The sequence below is a fragment of the Mchenga conophoros genome, linkage group LG7 (assembly GCF_057382185.1).
Source record: "Mchenga conophoros isolate Kocher_MC1m ecotype Shallow Benthic linkage group LG7, M_conophoros_male_GT1.1, whole genome shotgun sequence".
Classification (NCBI taxonomy): domain Eukaryota; kingdom Metazoa; phylum Chordata; class Actinopteri; order Cichliformes; family Cichlidae; genus Mchenga; species Mchenga conophoros.
In genome coordinates, this window is record NC_140532.1 from 65,777,048 (window position 1) to 65,798,501 (window position 21,454).

A 21,454-nucleotide genomic window follows, 5' to 3' on the forward strand; every position below is an offset into this window, starting at 1 on the left:
CTTCTGTCTCGCTTCTGCCTGATAGTTACAACAGCCATAATTATAATGGTGTCGCCTGTTTATTGACACATCCTCCCCTCGTGTTTAAGGTCCAACTAATGCACTCAGACAGTCTCCGTGTTGGTGGAAGGAATGAAAGTGTCCTGAGAAAGCAGCAGCTGCAGCCGTCCGTCACTGAACACACTGGATCCACAGAGCTGCTGCACGCCAGCACTCCTCCGAAGACGATCGATAATGCACGTACAGAGACAAAAATAGGAAGTTCCCACATAAAGAGCAACTTATTTACACATGCTTCAAGCTGAAGCTAATCTCCTACAGACAGCATTACAGTTTTTTCTGATTGCTTAAGCACATTTTTTGTAACTATTGGCTAATTTTGCAAAACTCTTCACACAAATAAGAAAACCTGTCACCCAATCATCAAAACATTGTAGTTCTCTTGCAAAAGCAAACACAGCTAGATTAACTCTCCACACCTTCGTAAAAATGGTGTTTCCGTATCAAACAGTACACACAAGCCATCATCTACTAAGCACACAATGCGCCAACTGCACATTGATGGTATGAATACAAAACACATCTGGCTTTTGCTTTCTCTGTGCACAAGGTAGGCTATGTCAGTTTGAGCTCATACTTCTGTCATAGATCCATAAGCATAGAGGGATCCAAACTTCAAGTACATCAAAACAAACACAAGTGTTTATTTCCAAGTATAGGATTATTTGCAGTCGCCATAATGACTATATGGGTTACTTGGTCTGCAGTGAACATGCTTCCTCTGCCCCAGCATCTGGTCATCTAGCAACTCTGTAAAGTAACAATTTCAGTATTTTTACATCAATGGTATTGGTGTGTTTCTCATTGGCATATGGCAGTGCTACAAATCTTAGTGCGAAGTGACTGTACTAACCGATTCTCATTTCAAGATGTCCTTATGATGCTTGCTACAGTGTAGCGGCTCGAGTTAGGCTGGACCCGTTGGCCAGCTACCCTCAGGGTCATTCCACGGTTGATTACATGGTCCACTATTGTAGCTCTGATGTCATCAGCAATTCTATTTCTTACTCTTCCTACCCTTCCTCTCCCCCCTCCTCGTCTTCCTCTTGCTCCTCCTTGTCCTTGTCGTCCTCTTCATCCTACTTCTTCACCTCCACGTCCTCTTCCTCGGCCTCCTCTACTTCTCACTCTTCCTGCTCCCTCCATTGTACTCCGCACACACAGCTTACCTGTATTATAGTGCTTAGGCTGATTGCAAAGTGAACTAATTATCTAAAAAAGTTTTCACATGTGAAAGTGTGCCAGACAGTTGGCAAATTAGTGTTAATGATAGCCATACATGTGTATACTTTTGCTAGGAGTGTGTTGGAAATTTGGTAATTGAGTGTTGTGCAGTTTTTGTGCTTTTAGTTTTGCAAACTCAGTGAGTGGTTTTGCTATAAGTCTGAATAGTTTTAGAGATTGTGCTACAGGAATCACAGTTAGGGTTTAAGCATTCAGAAAAAACTGTAAGGTTGCAGCAGGGGATACCTAAAAAACGGTCCACACCAGGGGGCAGTGTCAAAGACATGCACCGCAGATGGTAACGTGGGCTACTCTTGAAAGTGTGTTGTTGTTCCTCGAGCTTAGATTTAATTTTCTCAATCCTTCTAAACAGTGTTAATATCTTTGATCAAAACTATTTGTCATCATTTTTGTCAGCGACTTTTTCCCCCCTCAACAAAAACAAGACAATAACTAAATAAAAACCAATGTGAATGAAAATATGATGAAAGATGAAAATATTCTGGAGAGACAAGTTGTGTAGAAAGGTGGGAGGAGTTTGGACGTGATCCAATCAGAAGTAATCTAGACTAAATTTGTCCCTCAGAACATTTTAAATCAATTCAAATGTTTATGATACATTAAAAATAAATAGATAAAAGTCCTGGAGTGGAAGCACAATGCATGAAGCAGTGTGTTAAAAGCTAAGTGCTATCAGCGGTCCTCTCATGTCTTTTCAACTAAACGTAAACACTGTAGTCATCCACGTCCATCCATCCACAGGGAGGTGAAGCTGGGAAGCAGCACATCCTCATGATGTAAAGATTTGTGTGTCAAAACAGAAACACTGCTAAAAACTCAGTAATCCAGAAAAACTCCCAAAGCTGCTTCAAACGGAAGCGAAAATACAAGCGTAACGAAAAAAACAATAAACAAAACAGGTGAGACGATCAGGAAAGAAGGAGAAAAAAGACAACAGCAGGAAGTGCAGAACTTCCCTTCAAAATAAAACAAGAAAGGAAAGGAGGAAGTATGTGAAAACACAAAAAGTGACAATTACATGCTTGTTTCCTTTCTGTCTGTTTGACATGCATCAATCAACTTTATCTTTATGTTAAAATATTTTTAATCCTTTGAAAGTTAGTTTTTGTCAACGCCCCGAGCCGTTCCTTGAAATGAAACCAGCGGAGAGCGCCGCCTCAGTTACGTCCGTTTATGCATCACACACACTTTTCTCTATCACCGCTAATCAGATTCTGATGAAAAGAAGAGAAGAAAAAAACAGTTTACAAAAATCCTTCTGATTGGCTCAAATGAGGCCATGACAATTAGAGGTCAAAAGGAGGTAACATTACTTCCTTATCAGCCCAGAAGTGGATGTTATCGGACTTCCTGTGATGTATAAAAATGATTGCCTTGTTATGAAAAAAGGAACTTTGCTCGTTTCTGTGGGTCGCTGCAACTGTAGAGCAATTCTGAGAAGAGAGAGGAGGGAAAGGGAAAAAAAATATCACCACAACAGAGAGAAATGTACCAAACAGATGCTCAAGTGTGTGTCTGTGTGCAGCACTTCTTTGTATCAGCATTAATATTACTGGCTCTGGCTGTCAGGTTGAAAAGACGGGGTGTTATGGAGAGAACAGAGTGCTCGGTCCTGTTACTGCTAGAATGTGTTTTTCTTGCTAAAGTTATCAGGGCGGTTATCGCCAGTGTGTGTGTGTCTGTGTGTGTGTGTCTCTCTCGCTCTCTCTTCCAGATGGTGGATAAGAGGCCCTGCCTTTATTAGCCAGCGCTGGCCAGATAACGACCTGGTATTGATCCCAGGTTGAAAGAGCAGGTTCGTCAAACATGGCTGATTTACAGAGAACTGATAATGGCAGCGCTGGGCAACTGAGGAACCCCAGAGAAGAGAGAGAGGAGTAAATCAACAGTGTGATGGAGAGGGAAGGTGTGTGTGTGTGTGCAAGCAGGGGTTAAAAAACACACAAAAAAACTGAGAAACAAGTACACAAAGCAAGGTTGCCATGGACAGACAAACTTCCTCACATGTGCAGTATGCCTGACTTCCCTCATCTTCGTCTTATACAATCTATTACACACATAACCCACCCCTCAACTCAAACACACACACACACAGTCTTGGAGCTAATCTCTAATCTCGTCTCGATTAGCACCTGACAGAATTTCCATGGGTTTATCAAACCGAGCCAACCAGCAGACGCTTATCACTCGCAGCCCCCAAAATTTCACAAGAGCAGGAATTTTTGAGATTAAAAAAACACAGCTGGTGAAATCTCGAATAAGTCAAAAGAATATGACTGAAAAACTCTGCTATCACACGGCGGGGGTGGGGGGTAGGCTCGGGATAAGAGGTGCACGACAGGGGCGGACTCACTGAAGCCAACAGAATTCTTCTTCTTCTTCTTTTTTATCTGTTATCCATATTAGAGATAAAAGAGTGACACGTGTGTGGAAAGCTGCAACCTCCAAATGGTGCCGCAGAGTTTTTGCATTGTCTCTGGGTGACGTCTGCAGACAGATAACAGGTAGACGTCAGTCGATTAAAGAACGGCTTGATGAAGAGATTAATCTGCTAATAACCACTAATAACTGCCAGTAAACTGCATATCTGGATTATTTTACTTCAAGAGGTGCTCACTGTTGACGGATGTTGTAAGTGTGCCACTGATATTGCGGAAAATGTGATATAAATATTTTAAAAATGAGTGAGAACACAGATTTTTTTACAGCCTTTGCTAAGGCCGATGACGTGTTTTGTGTGCAGAGCTGATCTGCTGGCAGAAAGTTCTACAGCAGATTATCTTTGTACCATCTGTGGAAAAACCCTGTGTGTGTACAACAGACAAATCTCTTGAATAATACACTTCTACGTTTTGCAGTCATGTCCAGGGCAGGATTTTTTGTAACAGTACTACCTATTGGAGTCTTTGCCAGGCCGATGCTGACCCCAGGGCCTCATGTTTGACACCCCTGTGTTAATGCATGAAGGTCTTTGGCTAACTAAGGGAACATTTTTAAAGCTAGACACATATTTATGGTACAGACATGTGGTTAGAATCAAAATATAGAAAGTAGATCTTAAGTTTTTAATATCTCTTTAATACAATGTATCAAATGAAAATTGGGATTCAGCAGCTTTTTTTAATGTTATACTGAAAAAAGATATAATTACTCCATCATGTGAACAACCTGCAGAAACAACAGATGCGTGTGAGTCAGTGCTGAGAACGAATGTCTTCAAACGCCATCTTTATGCACGTAAAACAAGTCCACGTGAACCACAGCCTGCAGCTCTGCATGGCTCTCCAAATATAATTCATGTACATTTGTAGGTTACCTGTCACGAAACAGACTTTTGTAACACATTAGCTGTCCTAATGGCTTAACTGCATTTGCAGCGATGCTAGTTTGTCACTTGTCCCGAGCTCTTTGTTTCACTGGGCATGAACATCTGCTGGTTTTAAAGAGAGATCACTTAAAAATCAAACGTTTCAGACTAATTGCTGCTGCTCGTTTTTCTTTTTCACATTTTAAATGAAGGAAACTGGAAATTAGACCTTGCAAAAAAGGGAAAACCAACTGAAAAGTGCATGGTTACCACACTAAATACAAGTGTATGCAGCCCGTCTTCATGACTGTATATTATACATACAGAGAACACAGTCGTTCTCTCAGGAAGTCTGAGACTGACCTTCTTTTTTATTACAAACCAATGTCGGTACTACTATCCTCTGTTAGAGCTCAATGTTTCGCTCTTCTTCTCACCTTCGTTGTACAATGGTGTGTACGGAGGCGGACTGGAGCTGTCGCCTTCTGCAGAATCGTCCGGGTCGGAGGCTCCGCCCTCCTCTCCTGATAGGCTCAGGTTGTCCGGTGTGTTTTCCTCGCCGCCATCGAGATCCCCAAGAGAACCTGTGGGGAAGAGGAGAGGGCTAATCAACAACTGAATGTGTCCATAGAGTGTAAGGGTAGCAGTCTAATGTGAGTCTAATCTACAACATCTGCTTAAATATGCTGGTTGGACTCAAATAAGATGAATAAAAGTAATAGAAACTAATTAACTGGCGCTGAGCTCTGCAGCCAATTAAAAGACTGAAACAGTGCCACATTAAAGTGGGAGGAGCTAAAGCAACGAGTATCAGACAGACGAGTTACTCAGTACAAAATATGGTCTAAAAGTAAAAAATATGGTACTGGACATGAGCAGAATAGACAAAAATTATTTCCAGGAACGCTTTTCTTACTCTGCAGAACAAAATGGGTCGATTTTTCAGTGGAACTCCTTCAGACTGGATCTGTGACCCCCTACCTCGCTGGCCAAAGCGTGACAGAAGCCCTGAAGTGTGTCTGTAAAATACACCACTCAGGAGAGTGTCTGCAGTCACACAATAACACCACCCCGAGGCTTTCATCGCCTTCCCGAGGGCCTCGAGAGTGGCAGGAGAAGTGGAAATTAAAATACGTACGGTTGTATGGATGTATGTAGACAGGAAGGAAGAAAATACCCTAAACACAGAGATATGCCCCCCCAGCCCCACTTACTGGACTCATTGAAAAACGGTTTCAAGAATTGGACACGCTGAACGGTCTAATCCAGAAGATTAATAGCCAAGAAGCCAAGGGGGACCTTAAAGCCAAATTACAGTATACCTAAAATTGCAGCTAAAAGAGTGATTAGTGCAGGGCTGATCTGTATCAATTACAGTTTCATAATCCCTGCTGACCACAGTAATTATACAGTACTTTTGATCTATTTTAGCCCGTTTGAAGATTACATCCAAAAATGAAGTGAGTTAATATGGATTTAATGTGACTTTTTTTTTAAATTGCTTCATTAATAATATTCTGACTATAAGATGAACGATTGAACGGCACGTTAAGAGCTCCAAACCCCGAAATATGCTCACATTCAACCGTGAGTGTCAGAAATGCTCGTCTGCATCCGATGACACGCTTCATTCTCAGTCCCCGAGAGGTAGCCACGACAGAATTATTAACTGGGGGTGAGCGTTTCTTTTAAGAGGATTACGAGCGGCAGAGTGAGGCAGAAATGGTTAAGATGCCGCCGAACGCCAGGGGAGAAAACAGCTCGCGTGCATAACGACGATGTCCTGGAAAGTCAAGGAGGGTGGGCACATTGGTTCTGAATAACTAAATCAGCCTGACATTAATACCAAGAGAAAAAAATCCAGGATTTTTTTCCCCCCGCTTTCATTTCTCCCTCAATCCAGACAGGTTGTAAATTAATTTTCATTAGGTTGTGTCGAACGAGCAAGAGGGATTGTTTCGGAGCTAAAGCCGTGACTGGGGGCGTATATATTTACAATACTGTAACAAAAGGAGTCTATAATCTATACAAAGCACACAACAATACCCGTGAATAAAGAAGCTTGTAGAAAAAGGGAGAGGCAATTTTTCTAATTCTGTTAATTTCACTCACCAAAGCAATTAAAAGCAGGCAGAGATAATGCTGGGAAACAATCGCCGGCTGACAAAGTGTTTCTGTCTTTGTAAATGAAACATCTTTAGGCTAATTTCAACTTCCACGCCTGCATGGTTCACTCTAATTTCAGATAAAATTAACACAGCTAGATTTGGACCTTCATAAAAAATGTTTTTAAAAAAAAGAGGAGAAAGACAAGGGGAAAAAAAGCGATCGATCCTGTACACAATATTTTTAGAATTAGGTCCGTGTCGCTGGAGCTTTGCTAGATCTAATTTTCAGTATCTATAAGGACATTTTCATACAATTAATTTTCCTTTAATCATAATTGTACAAAGGGACTCCTCTGTATAAAATTCCAATTATATTTCCTGTTTAAAATGTAAGTTTGAATTATGATTTCTTTCCTCATTACGGCTCTGGTTTAATGAATCAATCGCTGCATCACTGCTTTCAGACATCAAATGGTGCGGAAAAAGTTTCAGCTCCACTTTCTCCCCGCTTTTATCCAAGGAGAAATATTCGCCCTGTCCCCTTCTCTTCCTGTCTCGGATAGTTGGCAGAAAGGATAGCGGGGCGTCTTGTGATAAGTGCACCACATTCTACTTCATTTGCCAGTTTTAAAGTTAAAGCCTTTAATTGTTACGGCGTGATATCCAAGAAAATTGGACTGAACTCATTCACGAGATGAAGAAATAATAAAAAGACATAACCCAAATGTGTATCTCTGTAGGAGAGACATCAATTAAGCTGAGACTTATCCAGCAGCGCCACATCATTTTTCTGGGCTGTGAGCTAAAGAAGGACCAAAAAAAAAGAAAAAAAACCCCTGAAGCTTGCATTTGTTCACATTTTTAAACTTGAGGCTCTCCGGCCAGTAAAACTCGAAACTTTCCCCGAAATGTTGAAAGTGCTTTTTGATGAATTCCTCAGTGTGTCTGACTGGAAGTTGTTCCTCGTACACCAGCCTCCCCTGACAAACCCCAACAGCTCTGGATTAAATGATCAGTGTTATGAGTTTTGGTTCAACACTTGGCAAAGACTGATGAATACCCTTGTTTCTAAAACTTGTAGCAGTTGTGTACGGAGCAGGCAGAAATGAATGAAACCACGAGTGCAACCGAGGTCAGAGGCGTTCATAAGAAACCACTGAAGAGCCAGCCAGCTCAACCTAATCTCCCTCTATGCCTCGCTACATTACACCTGCAAAACCTTTGTAAACCCTACACCGTGATCTATGGCGTAAACTGACATGCACGTCACTAGAAATGTGGGATGGTTGCAGCATAAAAGTACTGTGATTGGCCCGTTCAGTTCCACCAAGTTGTCTGGTGCGTTTTCACTGCACTTTTTGAAATGAATGAATCATAGCATCAACACAAGGAGTCCCAACTTTCAGCAAATTTCTGAACAGAGACTGCTGAAACTGAGTGACTGCAGCTGGCATGATATCAGATTGTTAATGATTGTCATGGTCAAACACATACCAGGTAACAATATTATCACAGAAATACTGGAAATAATAATAAAACTTTACTATTAATACATTATCAGTATTTGAATTCCAAAGGATATCATCAAACTTTGTATCGACAAATCTATCAATAATCAGCAGTCAAACTATGATTTGTGCAGGTAAGAGACAAAAAACTGGGACTTATTTACAGCGTACTGTATGAACAGAACCATAGAAGTTAGCTAATTATTTCTAGGAATATGTATCTTTTCCACAAAAAAGAAACTATCAGCAGACTATGACAAACCTCTCGATGCCTTGGTGTCTGAGTCTTAACAAAAAGTAAAAAAGAAAAGTCAGAGATTAGATTAGGGACTATCTGATCACATGATAACTGAGCAAGCTGATAAATAGTTTTGCTAGATGCTATGGTCACATTTCACTCAGCACTCACAGGTATTTATGCAATAAATGATTAACAGCACTCTATAAAGAGAAATCGTTCAGGTTGCTTTCAACCACAAACTTCTGCTTTTCTACTGTGAGAAATTTTTTGTTTGGACATATTTCAAAAGATGAACCAAGCTTCATATTGGGACGGCACTGCAAAGGTCCCGAATTACAGTAACAACCCCAATTTGACAGAGGAGCGATCCAATCGCCCATCGAGATGGGACCGGCACTGACGCGGCGCTACAGGACTACTTAAGCTCCCTCACGGAGACCGCAGCTGTCTGTCTCGGAGGCGCGAGGAGAGGCAGAACAAAGTGCTGCAGCTGATGAAGGCGCCAAAGATACTGCTTTATTAACTCTCCGTCCACATCAAACCTGCAGCGAGCAGCTCGCTGATTAAACACAGAGACAACACACATCAAACCTGCATGCTCAACAAGCTGATTAAACAGACGAAAGCCTCGCCGCTCTCACGCTAATAACCCGCCGCACAAAAAATACATTAGAGCTGAAAGCAAGAGAAGGAGAGGGAGAGAGGCGCGCTTGTATCACAAAATCACAGACTTGTGAAGAGAAACATTAAAAGAGGATATTTAGAGAAAGAAAAGGAGGAGAGAATGGGAAGGAGGATGTGTGAGCTCCCTCTTCAGAGAGAGAGGGAGAACCTGAGGTACCTGACACAGAGTCGCGCACTGGAGAGGAGCCACTTATTGATCAGGGCAAAGAGAATTACCCACCACAGAGGAAATACTTTTAATCAACTTTGCACTTTAAACACTCTCCTCGACGCTGCGTGGGCTCTTATCGCTCCTCCAAGGCCACCGTCCCCGCCATCAGTGCTCGCGCCGCGGGAGGAAGTGTCCGCGCAGGCCGCCGTTTCGATCCGTCGTGTTCAGCTTCAATAAAAATCAGCTCGTACTCCTCAGCTTTTAGCATCAGAGCTGAGCAGCACTGTCTGTTGATGTGCCCGCTTACGACAAACTCAAGCAAAGCAATAGAAACTGAAACTCTGGTGACTTATTGATCATCTCCACACTTAAAGGCATGTGGGAGGGGGGGTATAAAAGACCACAGCGGTGCATGGGCTGACAGTCCTGCAGGTCTGCAGAGCCCCCGTGTCCTAAATGCTCTGAAACGAATTGGTATTTCTGTTTTCAGTGAGACCTGCATGATGAGTCAGAACAGTCAGTTTCAAAATGTGACTGATAGAAACCTTCTCACAAATCAAACAGTTAATCAATGCTCAGTATGTTTCATCATAGTGCTGCTTTATATCTTTATCATAACCATTTGACTCGGCAGGTTGAGCACGCTCACAGTTATGGTTTATGAATCTGAGTTGTGTATTGACCGTCTGAGACTTCAGCACACACTGACTTTCACTCCTTTGCTGAGATTTTAATTTCCAAATCTTCTTTCATTGCATTTAGCTTAAAACATGAACAGGATGGAAGAGAAACTCTGACGCGATGCCGTGTCCTCAACAGTCCATTATCAGTAACACTGCAACAGCAGTTTGTGGAAGTTTAAGTTCATTCTTTACATTTTCTGCAAATATCACCAAAGTATCAACTCATGTAAGGCTCAAGTTTATTGTAGAACCATAGATGAAATTATAAAGAAAAGAAAAGAAAGGTAGGAAACGCCCATCGCGGCCATCAGTCAGGCACACGGTGTACTGGAAGGCTGATGATGACGCTGCAGTGGCGGTGAGGTGAACCCGGCACGATAGCGAACATCAAAGGCCTAAACACTCATGAAGAAACATGCTACAGTGTGAAAAAAGGGTTTTTTCTGAGAGCCTGTTTCCTCAGCCTCTCTGTGAAACTCAAATTCTCTCCATCTCTTCTCTCATCACTCATCTCAACCTGCAGTCTCTCCTTTATATTCTCACTTCCTCTTCTCTTTCTGTCATTATCTCTCATCCCCGCCACCCCCACCGTCGCCGCCGCCACCTCTCTTTCTTCTTCTCCGTCCCCTTTCGATATCACTTGCGCTCTCTCCATTCCTTGCACTCCATCACCTTCCCTCTGTCTCTCTCTCCCTCCCCTCCACCCCCTTTCCTTTTTTTTCTTCCTTCCCGGTGAAAAAGCGGAGTGACTGGGAGCGTCACTCTGTGCGGATAGCTGGGAGCCGTTGGCGGTTATCGGCTCCTGCAGACTCTCTCTGCCGGTCTGATCTGTCTCCTCTTCATTAAGCAAATACGCCGACGTGGAAATGAAAACATAATAGCTATTTGATTTCCAGCGAGATATTTTGCATATTGGTTCGGAGCTGATAGCGGAATTTCATCAAGTCGTTTTTTTCCCTCTCTCCTTCTCTCTTCCCTCACTCTCCCGCCACCGCAACCACCCCCCTCCACCACCTCCTCCATCCTCATGCTTTAAAAACTGAATTACTGAGCTGGGCCGGCTTTCAGCAAAGATTTCTTTACATTGGTGGGAAGAGGAGGGGGACAGGAGGGAGAGAGAGAAATCTAGTTCCCGAGGAAGACTACTTAAACGATTAAATATCCCCCATTCCCATCTTTTTTTTTCTCTCCCTCTCCCTTTTTTGATAACAAGGAAGAAAATTTAAAGAATTCACAGTGCTTTAGGTTGACTATACTAATCAGAGATAGGAGGGAGAAAATTAACTCCTTAATGAGCAAAGCCGTCTCCCCGATAAAGGTCCTGGGGAGATGGCGGGGTGGGACACCGTCTGAACCATGGTGCAGAGACAGAGAAGACAGAAAGCAGTGGACAGACTGATGGAGTGTAATGGAAACGGACTGAGAGGCTTGACACCAAGCCGGGGCCAACAATTAGTTTTCCTCCTCTGAGGAGGAGATACTTGCTTTGGCCACGATGTGGGCAGGTGGAGAGATAGCACACAACACCGCCCCCACAGTGGCACAGACAGCCACAGCGACTCGCGGCCTTGATGGATGGCCCGGCGGCAGGGTATTCTTCATGCCCCCCAGAGAGAAAAACTAGCCCTGGAGGAGGAGATCAGTAGCCCCTTCACAGCAGGCCTATCTGATAGTCCGGAGCCTCTCAGGAGGACTATTCAGTGGGCCGAGCTCGCTGAAATAAATCTCCCTGCTGCTGCGTTACATGTTGGAACACCGTGTTGCTTCAGACCTGATAGCAGCCCCGCCGTGTTACTGCTACTGTACACGCTCACACATACAGTGGAGTAGACACACACCTTTATCACAGGGCTCTGAGGCAAGGGGAGCAGCCTCGCTAAGGATCTGTTAACCGAACGGGTCAGATGCTGCTCTCATCAGCGTCCCTATACTCCCTGCCATGCCTGCACTGTCTGTGTCCATCAGCTCAAACCCGGAGACAACACAATTCTGGAAAGTTTCATTTTTCACACTCATCGGGAACTACAGAGAGCGGAACAGAGCCAGAGCTGATCTGGGAGAGCCGTCCCCTTTTCCTATTAATCCCATTGTTGAGAAACTGGCTTCAGTTCAGCAGGGGGCGCAGCAGAACTGAGTCAGTCCTCTATGAACAGAAGCTAAAAGAATGATTTACAGCTAAATTATTATTTACACCTGCTTGGAGACAAAAAAGCTAAGCTGATGTGGCCCATTAGGGTTCTGTTAATGCTTGCCGATTGGTTCTCAGAGGATTCAGGGCAGAACGCGGTCCCTTCATGGTATCCAAAAAGCAGCAGACGTTAAAAGTGTAGTTAGACCACAACAGAAACTTCCACGTGTGTCGAACAAGCAGCTGGTTGTGGTGGCTGAGGGTGGCTGCCACTAGATATTCTCTCCTGGTGATGGAGTCATGCCTGAAATCAAAAATGGTGGGATTTCTGTCTGAGGAGGTGCAAATAATTATTTTAGCCCAGCTAGTGAGGAAGCATCCTGTGAACACCTCTCCTGTGTCCCCGACTGAAGTGCAGAGCAAAGGGCAGCAGCAGTTTGTGCACTTTCACTAATTAAAAGTGTGAGAACTTTGTAACACTTGTTCGAGGCTAGACCGGACTTCTATTTATACAAGAGAGCCAAAATGTCCATTTCAGTGGTCAACAGGTCAAAAACTTCATGTTTAAACCAGAGAAATGAAATAAAATCAGCGACTTGTCCCAAAAATTACCCTCCAACAAGCTTTTCTCTATGTTGCACTCCTGCTATAACTACTTTTATGCAACACTAACATGCTTGCATCAGGGATTTCTCCCTGCACATTTCTGCTCTTTAATTATATCTTCTTTTTGACCGTCTGCAGCAGGTCACAGTAACAATTATGGCCAATTAATTCACACTTTGCTTTCTTTGCTGTGTGTGAATTGTGAGTACAACTGCACCCCTATAGGAGAGAATAAATGTTTGATCCTGGGTCAGTTTAAGAAAAACAAAACAGCGTCAGTTAATCCCAGCAGGTCGCTGCACCATCGAGGAACGAAGCAGCACACAGCGTTTCAACAGCAGCGAGTTAAAACTGAACTACATGACTGAGATTGTGCGATAACATTTTGGAGATGTTGCATTTCAGCAGATTTCATCACCTTTGACAGAAAGATCCTATCAGGCTGGTGTGACTAATACAAAGTCACCTCTCGCCTTCTCTGAACAGCGCGCCTGCCTCGTTGTTGCTTTTGCTCAGCTTGCTGCCATTTTGGCTGCATTTTGCACACACTTTAACGTGGGGAGGTATGTTCCCCAAAACGCCGTATTTTGGAGTGAAGACTGCACGCCGCGCAGCAGGCAGATCTGTCTCAGTGAGCTAAAAGTTTTATAAGCTTGTTTTTTGCAGCCGTACGCCAGAGACGCTTCGTACACCACACGTGCTGTTGAGACACCGCATGATGTGTTGGATCAAGTCCTCCCTTTGGCATTCTGTTTCACAACCGTTTCTTCTCTGGCAGCACTTCAGACGCACTCACCCTGACAGACTGTTTCATTTTCCTCAAGGACGCCTCACTCCCACATGCATCGCACAGGAACCTCAGTCTGCAGCTTAAATGCAGCCAAAGCAAGCGGTGCATTCCTTTTAAAAGTTAATGAAAAGTGAGCGTGTGTACCAACTGGTTGAACCATGCTCCACATGTTAGCTGAGGAAACAACAGCACCAGGCAACAGCTATCAGCCTAATGAGCTAATGAAACATTTCACTCTGAGGACAAAATAGGGTTCACTTTTTCATCTGCTAGTCCCCGTGAGACTTGGATCTTTAGTCCACGACCATAAAAAGTAAAAAAAAAAAATTACAAAAATGCTTTCAGATGACTGCCACAAACCTGCCAACTCGACGCATCACTGAAATCATGTAAACGCTTAAACAGGCTTCTGTTTGCAGAATAATTGCAGCTCTGCTTCATGTTGAGTCAGACTAAGATTCACTTCACTGTGAGCGGTGACCCCCAAACCACAAAGAGTAACAAAAACCACAAGTGTCTTAAAACCAGACAGCGACTAGCTTTTATGGATTAGCTGATATTTTTAGGCAGCAAATAATCAAAACAAAATGCCAGGAAGGATTACTTTCATTACTTTCCAAAGATTTTACTTATAGAAATATATTTTTTCTAGTCTGCTATCAGGGAACGGGGCTGAAGAGTTACTATGTAACAAATCCCATCCATGCACAGGGATGTGAGTGAAAAAGAGAGATGTTTGTTTTACTTAAACAGGGCCTAAAGCAGAAAAATGGTGTCATTACATATTTTGTCCAGCAGAGCGGCTCCAAACCGCTGTTTCTGACTCCCTCTGTGCTGTCTGCAGCACGTGTAGCATCAGGGATTTGTTTCCTTCAGCCAAAATGGCTGAACAGACACACACTCAACACACGAGTGGAGAGTTAACAAACAGTGCCCTCATCATTTTCCCTTTTAATTCACAACTGATAGTAAGAATATCAGCAGGTGTGGGTGTCTGAAGATTTACTCTCAAAAATCTGCATTGGTATACATGAGTTACATGTATATACATATATTCTTTGTCTTTTCATGCTCTGATGATAAAATGTAGAGAGGAAAAAGGGAGTAAAAACAGGTGGCATTTCAAAAAGGAGGAGTCTGAAGAAAAGGAGTTAGAAAGCAGTTACCATGAAGCCGGAGCTGAGACCCTGGACTATTGAAGCCAGGCATGCAGACGAGAAAGCCAGCCGATAAGCCTGGCTGATAAAAGATAGAAAATAGCAGCAGATTTGAACTTTCCCACCGTCCTACGATCCACAGGGGGAGGAGGGGTTGATTCAACTACTTATTGAATCCCCTCCTATCTACAACCAACACCCCCTCCCTCCTCCTTTACCTCCCCAAACCCAACAGCCAGGCAAGGCCAGCGAGTGGAGCGGGAACACAAGGCTGATACATTCAAAGGCACTCGTGCACTTTCCTCACCCGAAAAAAAGAGTTACAGAGCGGCCAGAAGGTTTCTCAGAGTGGACAACCGAAGGTCAGGAAGTGCTAACTGGTTTCTCTAGACGCGTACACACAAACACACACGTGCCTACACAAGGTCATACAGTATGTGAAGTCTATCATCGCTCTATCCTCAAATCATATCAGAGACAGTGTTTCTTTCCATATCTCTGCTCCTCTCCGCTGATATAAAGACACTTGGCCTTGAGTAAACGCGTGAGAATTTTCACCCACACATCTACACACACACAGTTTTTTCAGTGAAAGGTCATCCATGTACTCATCGTGGTAGTGAGACGCATACGTGGATGCACTGTGGAGAATTACAGACGGGACTCATTCATATACTCCTGTAATCCACAGACAAGCAGGACTCAAACAGCACGGTACAGGCGCGATACGCCTCTGTCTCGTATCCAAAAACACTCCGAAGAGGGAGCAGGGCAGGCTGAAAAGCTGCCTTTCTTTTCTGATTAAATAAGGGACACAATTTAATCTCTCTGGTCAGTGACAGTGACATTGTCAGTGACTTATCTAGGGCTGGGGTTAATGTCCAGCTCTTTTTTAAACATTGTCTTTGACCCTTTGTGAACATCCAAATGGAAATGCATTTAAGAGAAAACAGCAAAATGTTAGGCACTTTTAGTTTCTGAAAGTTGTGTATCTATGTGTAAGTATGTAAAACAAGGCGAAAAGGTCGAGTTTTCAGTACACATGTAACAGAAACCACAGAGCTCATGCAATAAGGGCGGCTGATCCAAAGATTAGATGCTACATCCTAGCTCTGCTGCCTGTGGACAGAACAGTGAAAAGATCACGTGCTTTTATCGCCGGTCCGACATACAAGAACTGGTCATCTTGGGCTTTGCAGGAAATAATATCTGAAAATGAATTCTACATTTCCATGAGGATGTGAGTCTTTTCCTGTCTTTAAATTACATCCAGAAACCTGAAAAGCTTCACTTTTGCCAATTTTTTAAAGAAATTGCCCACTCAGTTCCTGGTGTCTGCCTATTCGTGCAAAGTGCGGTTAGAGCTGGCTAACGGCAGGAGCTGAAAACTGCAGGAGACATCAGAAGCAGGTTCATGCACAGCCTCAACAGCAAAGTGTGCGCATGTGAGAAAAGCAGTGATCGTGCATTTGTTTTGATTTAACTTTTAGAGTGATTAGTGGTCAGTTTCACTGCCAATGTGTGTGCGTGTTTGTGTGACTGCTTGTGTGTCCACATGACATCTCGATCTCAACTGGAGATGGGAGGCAGATTCGAGATTATAATGGTATGCAGGAGGAAAGAGACCGATGTGGTCCTCCCTCGCTCGCCCTTCCAGTCTGAGTGACCCCAAACGCCGCGTCGTCTTCTGACATGAACCAGCTCTGCACACCATGTTGTTAACATTGTAAGAGACAGCGGTTTATTATTAAAACGCTTAAAGACGCCTCGATTTTCTTCACTCTTCTATTCGCCTTTTCGTCATCGGAGTCTTCGTCGAGCTTTGACTCTAACCCCGAATATCACTGCACGCTTCACTGGAGGAACAGTTGCACAGAAGGACTGAACACAAGAGACACACACAGATGTTTCTGTTAATATGAGACTAAACACACTCTGGGAGGGAGGGAAAACAGCGACACAACAGAGACAAAAACATGACAGAGTGCAATGAAAACTGCTCAGGGGAGGCTTTGTGTCTGTGTGGAAATGATGTCATTTATAAATGATGCATTTAGGTGAAACTACTCTCAAGACATCTGCAGGCATGACCTTCAACTATTACAGCAACTTCCAGCACACAGTTGAAGCGTCTTCTTCTAATCTACATGGGCTTTCAATGCTTTTCCTGAACGAGTCAAACTGGTTTCAAATATTTCGGGACCTTAAAAGTTGTCAGATTTATGTGTGACCCATAACTCGGCATTATTTTGGTGTTTTCTGAAGATAGAGGGCAGAAGAAGCAAAGTGAGTCAAAAGTATTTAATTAAAATAGAGACAAAGCAGCAACCTTTCCTGCTGAAGAATTAAGCTGATGTAGAAATGAAAAAACTGTAGGTTAGCTCCACAAACTCCACAGCTAGTTAAAAAACAGCCTGTACCCCTTCATAACAACTCTGTGGTGGGCGATTTTTTTCATTTTTATTGTTACATTTGAAATCAGGGGTGGGGAACTCCAGGCCTCGAGGGAGGGCCGGTGTCCTGCAGGTTTTAGATGTGTCCTTGATCCATCACAGCTGATTTAAATGGCTAAACGACCTCCTTAACATGTCTTGAAGTTCTCCAGAGGCCTGGTAATGAACTAATCATTTGATTCAGGTGTGTTGACCCAGGGTGAGCTCTAAAACCTGCAGGACACCGGCCCTCCCTCGAGGCCTGGAGTTCCCCACCCCTGCTTTAAAAGTCTTAAAGTGTCTGCTTTGATTGGCAGAGCTAGGCTAGGCTTCACCTCTGCTAACTGGACTCACTGAACAACTGACGTAACGGTAACTACAATCATCAGGCTTTTATCATTTAAACATATTTTAGAAAAAATGAGGTTTTGAGGTCTGTTTGCACATGTGCAGAGGTAAACAGTACTTGGACAGGCAGTGAAATTTAATATTTTCCCTCCTTTTTTGTGCAAAGACAACAACTGTGCTTTGATTTATATGATTTAGACTATTCTTAGCGGTAAAATGAAACCCAAGAAGACATTTTACACATAGACTGAACTTTTATAGCACTTACCATGGTAGGGTTGCATGTGTAATGCGTGGACATTAGCCATTTTTTAATCCCGAGTATAAACTCTGTGTGACATCAGATTGTAGCAAATAGAGGGTAAAAGTCTGGTTTTTATCCCAAGTGTTGGCAGTCTGGGGTTAGAGTTGTCACCGATGAAGACTTGATGAACCCGAGTCATCGGTAACCCATCTACAAACACGGTTCTGTTAACCCCTGAAGTTTGAGACGGCTCATGGTCTCTGAAAATGCTCAATCATAGACGATTACTGGTGACGTGGTGGGTGTTCAGAGATTTAATCTTTAGCTGTGATCAGTAAAATTGAAAGTTTACTTCGTAAAAGTAACGCTTATCAGATGCTTCTTTTTGCCAAATAAGAGAAGAGTTACCTCAGTGATCTGATCATTTCTCTTGCCTTGGTTCTTATCTGCAGTTTGCCCTGAGACATGACTCTCTTATTATCCTATAAGCAAAGGAAACACTTCTAAATGCTCTTTTTCTCACACATTTCTTCTATAATTACCATCGGGGTGTTGATTTTTTTCCCCCCAAGTTAATTAAAGGATGTAAATCATCTTAATGGTCTGATCCGTCTAACAACTATACTCTTTTCTCCTCCCAACACAGCTGATTGCTCCCAGATTGGATTTCAGGAGCTTCTGTGCTGTCACCGGTTTAAAAATGTTTCCTAACCTGCACTTTTTCTCAACACTGACGATTTCTCGTGTGAGATATATGCTGCTTTTCTCTAGCAACCTGTTTGTTTTTGCTGAATTAAAAGCACGTCATGAAACCGTGAGTGGCCTACTTGGATTAGTCTGTCACAGAGGCGAAGATCAGCTATGATTTTTAGGTTTCTAAACATACAGAAAGCTTCTGTCCAAACGTTGCTCTTTTTTAACCTGAATTGACAGTAAATCTGCACGTGCCTGTTGTAACCGAGGGTCAAGTGTGACGAGGATGTGCACAGTAAATAGTCACCAAACAAGGCATTAAAAGAATTCAATATGCCACCGTTCCACATGAGAGAATCCCACGGTGTCGTACATCTGTGTGATCTCCGGCTGCCTACTGTAAATCTGCCTCTCCGCTGCCAACAAGAGGAAGCTTCTAGCAGGAAACCCTCTCTGAGAAGTCAAGAGAAATACCACGAGAGAGAGCGAGAGGAGGGGTGGGAGGCGAGATAAAAGGCCAGAGAAATGATAAAGATAAAGACTCAGACAAGCAAAGTAAAAGAAAAACAAGAGGAAGGAGAGATGGAAAGATGAGGGGGCAGTCTTTTTGTTGAAGAGAGCAGAAATAGAGAAGGAGAAAGGGGGGTACGCCACTCACAACTTGGCTTTGCATCTGTTATCTCCGCCTCCTGTCACAAGGCTTAAAATAAAAATAAAAATAAAGTGAGATGGTGGCAGCAGTGTTGTTGCGATAGCCCTGTGGAGCATGAAGAGGGGATGTAAAGGAGATAACTGGTTAAATATAACCCGCTGCATGGCTGGCAGCAGCAAAGAAAGGGGGTATTTTCAAGAGGCAGGGCATCAGTGGAGCCCTCACTACCCAGATAACATCCATGTTAAGTGTGTGTGTGTTCTTGCAAAAGACATATCCATAATTACTCTATGGATCGAACGCATGTGCCCACACGCACACACAGACAGAGGACCAGAGCCAAGAAAAGATGCGCTCGCTCACATCTATGTATCTCTCTGCCTCACCAAAGGAAGTATCAGCAACCCCCTCCCCACACCCCCCACCCATCTCACACACACACACACACACACACACACACACCCCTCCAACGCAAAAAGTCACAACGGGATTTCTGATGGGAAAAATGTGCTTTCCTCAGATGATGGTCAGATAGACGGGGAGTACAGCCAAATGTCAGAGATGATAAATGGAAGGGTGCTGAGACAAGATCACACACACACACACACACACACACACACAAACACACAGCAATACTCTCTTCTTCACTTGTACAGCCACATGCAGATACACACACAAACAACTGTTTCTTCCACAGCTGAGGGATGCATCACCGTACAAGATGAAATTAGGCAAACTTTCCTCTGACAAACTGAGCCGCGTTTGTTTGGCAGGTGTTTAATTGTTCGGCAGACCTTCATCTACAACATCTACAGAGTGCGCTGAGCTGCATCATCTGCTGCAGCTGATGACTGTTCTCACGAATTCACCGGTTAACCCACGACAAATGAGGCAAAATTAGATATTCACAAATTTTCCAGCGCACTGCAGCGGCGTCATTCGATGAGAAAAAATCTTCCAGAGCTATTTTTTCTCTCCTCTGCTGTTTGAATGATTACCTTAACTCTAATTTTTAAAACTCAACATTTCTGTCACAGAAACGCGGCCAGAGTCAAAGAAAACACAAAAATATGTTCTTTCTGAACTGCTACACACATTAAAAGTGCAGACAAGACCAACTCGCTGCACTCTGGAAATAAAGTTGAAGGTGCTTAATATTCATATTTTTGGTTTCAAAATGCCTCACACGTTCTTAAATGACACCTAAACTTCTTTATAATGGAGATGTGATGCTGTAATACAGGAAGAATGTGGTTTGGCATTATCTTGCTGAAATAAGTAATTACATATCATCAGATCTGCTGGTTAGTCATGCCAAACACCCGTGCACTCACAGACACTCACTTTTAAAACTAATAATAGGCCAGAAGGTAAATAAACTGGTATTTATGTATCGCGTTCCTGCTCTGGCACAATCACCCATTCATGCTGTGTTTATGTAGGGTTGGATAACTTGGCAAGCAAGTAATCAAACTACTGATCTTCCTATTAGTACAAGTCTCGCTCTACCTTGGCTACAGGTGATGATTTATGCACGACTTACAAAGAGAACTTGAAATTTTGAGGGCTCGGACCGCAGGACGGTTTCCCAATTTGCCTCCGACTTTGACACGACTGACGCCAGTTCTCAGATGCACTCCACAGAATCATGTCACGTTTTCAATGCATCATTAATTTGGAATTCAGCCAGAAGCACAGCTCAGTATTTTATCACGGTGTATGGAGGGCCAGTCGTGCAGTAAGAATTCTTCAGTGCTGAACTAAAAGGACCATTTCTGTTTGTTTATTGCTCAGTGTGAAGTCTGCACTGCTTGGATCTGTAACTGCAGCAATCTTGCATACAAACACACAAAAATAAATGTGGCGAATGTGTTCGGCATCGAGCTCTTAATCATTCCCAATGGCAGCAGGATTCAGAGGTTATATGATAAAAGGCAACAGCGTGCTTCCATGTAACATTTCCAGAAATTAGAAAATCGTTTCCATGGTTTCCTTGATAAAAAAATATGTCGCTCACTCTTAGAACAGATGCTTAGTAGGACTTTTTACAGACGCTTAAACATCACACTTTACATACAAACAGGTTTCCATAGGCTACCTCTTTTATTTTATATTAGAAGCTAACAATGTGAACCGAAAGCAAACTTCAAACTGTGCTGAACACTTTGCTTCAGTGTGTTTGTGCTTTTGTGGGATAGCCCTCATATAACCATCTCAGGCCTGTTTGTGAGCACATCAGCCCGCCCACACACAAACTCTACTTTTTGTTTAGGAGCTAATACTGACTGCTTCAGACAGAGGATGAATAGAGGGGCTGCATCGAAGCCCACTATAAGCCAAAGAAGTGTTGTTTTGAAGTCTGAGTCATTCAAAGAATCTGTAGTAGAGTCCACAAATTCAAAAAACAGCCTGTGAAT

General features: G+C 43.2%; 1 protein-coding gene and 1 long non-coding RNA gene across 2 annotated transcripts in view; one reads left to right on the plus strand and one right to left on the minus strand.

Moving 5' to 3' along the window:
- zfpm1 (zinc finger protein, FOG family member 1) overlaps nucleotides 1–21,454 on the minus strand; it is a 106,677-nt gene that overhangs the window by 57,467 nt on the left and 27,756 nt on the right. Inside the window, exon 2 of the mRNA XM_085280858.1 lies at nucleotides 5,050–5,196. Coding sequence (XP_085136984.1) covers nucleotides 5,050–5,196 — 147 coding nt within the window. The remainder of the gene's footprint in view (nucleotides 1–5,049; nucleotides 5,197–21,454) is intronic.
- Nucleotides 17,376–18,502, plus strand: LOC146571599 (uncharacterized). Its single transcript, XR_014893250.1, has 3 exons — nucleotides 17,376–17,472; nucleotides 17,835–17,990; nucleotides 18,339–18,502. It is a non-coding gene; the product is annotated as an uncharacterized LOC146571599 (long non-coding RNA).